This window comes from Mandrillus leucophaeus, unplaced genomic scaffold (assembly GCF_000951045.1).
Source record: "Mandrillus leucophaeus isolate KB7577 unplaced genomic scaffold, Mleu.le_1.0 Scaffold151, whole genome shotgun sequence".
NCBI classification, from domain to species: Eukaryota; Metazoa; Chordata; class Mammalia; order Primates; family Cercopithecidae; genus Mandrillus; species Mandrillus leucophaeus.
In genome coordinates, this window is record NW_012101488.1 from 847,830 (window position 1) to 853,774 (window position 5,945).

General features: G+C 60.2%; 1 protein-coding gene across 4 annotated transcripts in view; it reads right to left on the reverse strand.

Annotated features, from left to right (window-relative positions):
- Positions 1 to 893: 893 nt before the first annotated feature.
- Positions 894 to 5,945, reverse strand: part of TRAPPC6A (trafficking protein particle complex 6A) — a 26,455-nt gene continuing 21,403 nt past the window's right edge. For 2 of the 4 annotated variants that reach the window (XM_011975080.1, XM_011975082.1), the window contains exons 2-6: positions 3,105 to 3,172; positions 2,832 to 2,949; positions 2,143 to 2,226; positions 1,896 to 1,989; positions 894 to 1,210 (exon numbers count right to left, since the gene is read on the reverse strand). In XM_011975080.1, the coding sequence (XP_011830470.1) occupies positions 1,179 to 1,210; positions 1,896 to 1,989; positions 2,143 to 2,226; positions 2,832 to 2,949; positions 3,105 to 3,172 (396 nt within the window). In that variant the 3' untranslated portion in view covers positions 894 to 1,178. The remainder of the gene's footprint in view (positions 1,211 to 1,895; positions 1,990 to 2,142; positions 2,227 to 2,831; positions 2,950 to 3,104; positions 3,173 to 5,945) is intronic. The other 2 variants (XM_011975084.1, XM_011975083.1) reach the window with 1 other exon arrangement.

Here is a 5,945-nt window from a genome sequence, read left to right on the forward strand (position 1 = left end):
GGCCCATCAGGGAGGCGGGGCTGCCATCTGAGCGTGGGCATGTCTGCAGTGGACCTCCGTGCTAAGCCCCCACACCCCTGGCCGGAACATGAAGCGTGGCTCAACATAAACGAGACATCTCCGCAGGATGAGGTTGCTCCGGGCTGGGAGCATAGCAGCCAGGAGGCTGCTGGACACTAGGGGGAGCAGGTGTTTGGGGGAGCGGGCCAGGCAGGGGCAGCACGGCAGAGGCAGACACAGGACAGAGCTACACTCAGCCAGGTGGGCTGGGAAGAGGTGACCCAGGCAGTGACTGACGGGGTGACTGGACCCCACTCTCCAGGGAGTTTCTTTAGCAAGGGACCCCTTTCTCATCCCATTTGGGTCTCAACCCCCAGCCTTGGTTGGCGGCTGTGAGGCTGGGGCACTTACCCACATCAGGCAGCGGGTGGCGAAGCCCAGGAGTCCCCAGATGCTACAGATGCGAGCAGGGTGGAAGGGGGCAGCGTAAGGGCCACTCTGCCCATGGACGGGCAGCAGGAGTGCGTAGGGGCCACGTGTGTCCATGGGGGTGTCTGGCCTCCCCCTACCCCATGCATCCCCAGCCCTGGCAGCCCCAGCCTGCCCCGGCCTACACTCCGGGCACTCCCAGCCCTGCTCCCCAGGAAGACGCTCCATTCCGTGCAGATCGCCGGGCAGAGGGCAGCCCCAGACTTGTTGACTCGGCAGAGATGCCAGCGAGGCCGCCCATGCCGGGGGCCAGCAGCCCTCTGCCAGGAGCATGGCGAGGGAGGGAGCAGAGGGGGACCTGGCAGGGGAGGGAGGGTCTGAGGGGCATGGGAGCCAGAGAGGGTGCCCACTCCCCTGCAGGACCTGTGACAGTTGCTCCACAGATCCTCCCCTGCTGCTGTGAGTCAGATTCCACACACACAGCCTTTATTGAACAGCCTCTGGGCAGTGGGCAGGCAGGAATCCCACCCCAGTCCTGACCGCAGCTGGGACCCCTTTGCCTCCTGTGACACCCCCACCTCGCTTTGATACCCACTTCCTGAGTAAATGTGACCCCTAGGGCCTGGGATCCCCAGCACTAGCCCCAACACCACCCCCAAATGCAGCGGCCTGGGGCCCAATGCAGCCGCCGTCTCCTGAGGCCGGTGAGACTGGGGGCAGCAGTGCAGCTCGGCGGGTGCAGGGCAGGCTTAGGATTTCGGAATCACCACCTGGAACTTACCTGGAAGAGAAGGCCTGGCTTAGGCTTGAGGATGGGATGGGAGAGAGGCAGAGGGCACCTAGACAGCTCTTAGGTGCTCACCCCTGTCCTGCACTAACACCCCAGTGGCTAGGTTGGGCTGTTTCCTCCCGCCCACGTGGCCGCATCCCTGGGCTGTGTGAGTAACCAGGGGCATGAGGGCCACGAATGTGGCCCCAGAGAGGCGCCCGGCACAGGCTTCTGTGGTATGCATCGCTCGGTCCTACCCCACGGGAGCCCTGGGGTCCCCCCCCGAGTGGGCCTGGGGAACCAGCAGAGGGAAAATAACTGAAAGTTGGGGAGGTGGTGGGACAGGCTGTCCCCAGGCAGGAATGGGGTTCCAGCTGGTCTGACAGAGGACACCTAGTCAGGCAGGCTGCAAGTTCCTTGGAGCCTGCTATCCCCCGCATTGAAGGATCAGCAAGGATGATCCCACCTGGGATCTGTGCTGGGAAAAGATGTTCAAAACAGCCAGACAGTTCTCTCTGCAGGGCTGGCGACGTCATAGAGCCAGGGGCACAGATGGGCCTGCACGGGCTGTGTGGCTGAGCAGGTGACTTAAACCTGGGCCTGCCTCCCAGGCACCCACACAGGAGTGGGGCTGGAACTCTGAAGGCCTCAGCAACTCAAGGGATGAGAAGAATCCCCCTACCCCGCCATGACTCACAGACGGGCAGGGCTGCCACGGAGGCGGTGACCACACTCTCAATGCCCAGGGTACAGAGGGCGCCACGCAGGAGGCCGCAGGTGAAGGCCAGGAACTGGGGAGAGGACACAGACAAGCATGGGAAGAGAGGGGAGGCTGGCACCGAGGTCTGGGGCACTCCTTAGGCCTGGGGAGAGGCCTGACATGGGGTAGAGGCTGGGTAACAGGAGGAAGGGAGGTGTGGACAAGGCCCCAGCTCCCCCCATACCTTGGGTGCTTCCTCCAGATACTGCAGGCCAGAGGCCATCGGAAGGAGGAGGGGGAAGCTGTTGTCTTGCAGGACGTAGGTCCCCTGGGGGAGAGGAGAGGCCGGTGGGTGGGGGCGGGGCCTGCACATTTGAAGCGCAGGGAGGGGAAGCGGGAACCCAGGTCCTAGATTGGGCTGAGGTTGGGAAGTCCCCCTCCCTGAGAACCACTGGAGTCACGGCCTTGGCCTCCAGTGCTCCAGTAGGGCCCAGGGCTTCCAAACTCGGACTGGGTGCCCGTGCCCTGGGGAGTGTGGGTCCTGCCCTCATCTCCCAGGGTCGTGCAGAAAAGCTGGGGACCCGGCCCAGGAAGCTGCAGAGGGGCAGGCACAGACTGGGTGTTCACTGGGGGACTGGACCAGCTTGGGACAAGCAGCATCGCACTGGGGGGAGGGCAGGCCGCCAGCAGGGGCTTTCTGCCCATGCGTGGCTCACTCCTGGTAGGCTGGGGAAGTTCTGGAAACACCCCCTATGCCCCAGTGCAGCCTCCTGGCTTCCCTTAGAGGATCAGACAGAGCAAGAGCTGCAGCCACCTGTGGGAAGGCTCTGGGCGGGTCCCGGCAGCCGCTGCTCTGGCGCCGGGGCTTCCCCTCCCACTCTCCTGGTCTCGCCCTCGGGAGGGAGCCGGACGGGCGGGCTGGGGCGCTCCCACCTGGTGATTGGTGCGCAGGCTGTCCATCTGTTTCTGGAACACGGCCACCCACAGGTCTTTGCACAAGAACTTGAGGACATCCAGCTCCTCCCTGAAGGCCAGCATCTCCCGGGGCAGTCTGGTAGGGCAGTGCCAGGCTGAGGCCATGGGGCCAGGCCAGGAACAGGGAAGAAGCCAGGCCCATCTCCCACAGGGAGCAATGCAACCTCCCCGCCCAGGGCCTGCCCACCCCTGCCAGCTAGGCTTGGGGAGAGCAGGGGGCGCCGTGCTCACCTCTCGCCTAGAGCCTGGCCCACGCGGAACCCCATACCCTCCAGGACCGACAGGCTCATCTTCTGTCCCTAGAAGGCCAGGGGAGAGACGCTCAGGAGCCCTTGGCCACCTCGAACCTGGGGCCACCCAGGGGGGCACCTGCCAGGAGACCCGAAGACCGATTTGCCAGTGCCCATCAGTTCAGGGGTGAGCAGGGAGAGGCTCTGGCACAGCCTGGCCAGGGCAGGGGCAGGCCTCTAGGGTGCCAGGGCTCCCTCACCCACCTCTGCAGACCTCGCAGGCTCTCTGGATCCCCAGATCATCAGCCCCCAAGAACCAGCTCCTCCTTCCCCCAGGAACAATGGGGGTCTTCCCCAGGTTCCCTGCCCCCTGCATGACTCTTTCCGATAACACCGGTCATGCGCTGCACATGCGTTCAGCGCGAACCCTCACAATGCTCTGGGAAGTGGGAGCTGCGACTCCACCAAGAGGCTCCAGGTGGCCTGCCCAAGGGCTGGAGGCTGGGCCACAGGAAAAGGAGCTGTGGAAGTCAACCATGATCATCATGCCTTATAATATTGGCCAAGATCCCTGGGGGTACACGTGGAAGCTCGGAACAGGCAGATGTTTGTTTGGGTGCTCGGGAAGGACAGTGGCAGCCATGTAGTGTCTGGAGGGTAGGCCAGGGTCCACAAAGGAGGGGACTGTGCTGGCAGAGGCAGACCCCAGGCAGGAGGGCTGCACTCGGTGTCTGTCCACGTGCCTGTGTGTGTGGATGGCATGGCTGGAAGAGATGAGGTGTTCATGGATTTTTTTTTTTAAGAGATGTTGTCTCGCTTCATTGCCAGGTTGGAATGCAGTAGCCTGATCTCGACTCACTGCAACTTCCGACTCCTGGGTTCTAGCAATTCTCCTGCCTCAGCCTCCCGAGTAGCTAGGACTACAGACGCCCACCACCATGCCCGATTAATTTTTTGTATTTCAGTAGAGAAGGCGTTTCACTGTGTTGCCCAGGCTGGTCTCAAACTTCTGAACTAAGGCAATCCACCCACCTCGGCCTCCCAAAGTGCTGGGATTACAGGTGTGAGCCACTGCTCCTGGCAATTTTTCTTTTTTGGAGACAGAGTCTCACTGTTGCCCAGGCTAGAGTGCAGTGGTACACTGTTGGCTCGCTGCAACCTCCGCCTCCCGTGTTCAAGCAATTCTCCTGCCTCAGCCTCCAGAGTAACTGGGATTACAGGTGTGTGTGCCACCACACCTGGCTAATTTTTGTATTTTTGGTAGATATGGGGCTTCACCATGTTGGCCAGGCTGGTCTCAAACTCCTAGCCTCAAGTGATTTGCCCGCCTTGGCCTCCCAAAGTGCTGGGATTACAGGCAAGAGCCACTGCACCTGGCCATGGATTTTTTTTTTTTTTTTTTTACTCCGGTGATTTGCTGCAAGCAGAGGAAGCGGGGGGCCCAGACTGGGGGCACACCAGAAACCCCAGGGTGGCTTGGGCGTGAGATGCCAGGTTTCTCAGAGAAAGCCTGGCAGAGCAGAAGTGGGGGAACACAGGAGAGGCTGGTCTGTAGCCCTGAGCTGAAGGAAGCTCACCCTCCTGCTGGTTGCTCTCAGGAGCCTACAGTCACCTGGCCTGAGCCCTGCAGCCCTCCCTCTCCTGCCCTCGACCCCCACTGTCACTGGGGAATGGCAGCTACGGCCTCCTCCCTCCAGGGCTGCACCATCAGTGCGGCCATCCGAATGGGGATGGGAATTCTCTGCTTGGCTCCAGTCCTGGAGAGGGTGTCCCAGCCTGGAGAGGGTGTCCAAGGAAGGCTTCTTGCAGCCTGCTGGCCCAGCTGCCTCCATCCCTCCCTCACCCGCTCCACCCACTCAGGACACTTGCTTTCCTTGGTCGGGAAGGCTCAGACTTCTGGGCCTTTGTACTGACTTCCTTCCCTCCCTCCCAGTTTGCGTCCCCAGCACTGCCCACTGCGCACTGTCACTGGATGAGGACACAGCTCTGTGAAGGTGGGGACCCAGGCTGATCAATTCACATCCGGCCTTCAGCAGCCAACACAGGGCTTGGCATGTGGGTGGTGCTTAATAGACTGGCTGATGAGACAACGTGCATCAACAAAGGACACAGTAAGTCCTCACCTAATGCTGTCAACGGGCTCTGGGAAACTACGGCTTTAAGCAAAATGACACATGATGAAACCAATTTCACGCAGGTTAATTAACATAAATAAGAGCGAAGTTCCAATGCCATGTTTCTGGTACAAAAACATCACCAAACTTCTAAATAAGAATGAAAACGTAATATTAAACACTGAAATAAATGTGAGCTACACATACATTTGAGAAAGATTAGGCCGGGCGCAGTGGGTCACTCCTGTAATCCTAGCACTTTGGGAGGCCGAGGCAGGGGGATCACCTGAGGTCAGGAGTGCAAGACCAGCCTGGCCAACACGGCAAAGCCCTGTCTCTACGAAAAATACAAAAATTAGCTGGGCATGGTGGCAGGCACCTGTAATCCCAGCTACTTGGGAGGCTGAGGCAGGAGAATTGCTTGAACCCGGGAGACGGAGGTGTCAGTGAGCCAAGATCATCCCACTGCACTCCAGTCTGGGCGACAAAAGTGAGACTCTGTCTCAAAAAAATAAATAAATAAATAAAGATTAAAACAAGTAAGATAGGCTGGGCACGGTGGCTCATGCCTGCAATCCTAGCACTTTGTGGGTCACTTCAGCCTGAGTTTTGTTTTTTTTTTGAGACGGAGTCTCCCTCTGTCACCCAGGCTGGAGTGCAGTGGCGCGATCTCAGTTCACTGCAAGCTCTGCCTCCCAGGTTCAAGTCATTCTCCTGCCTCAGCCTCC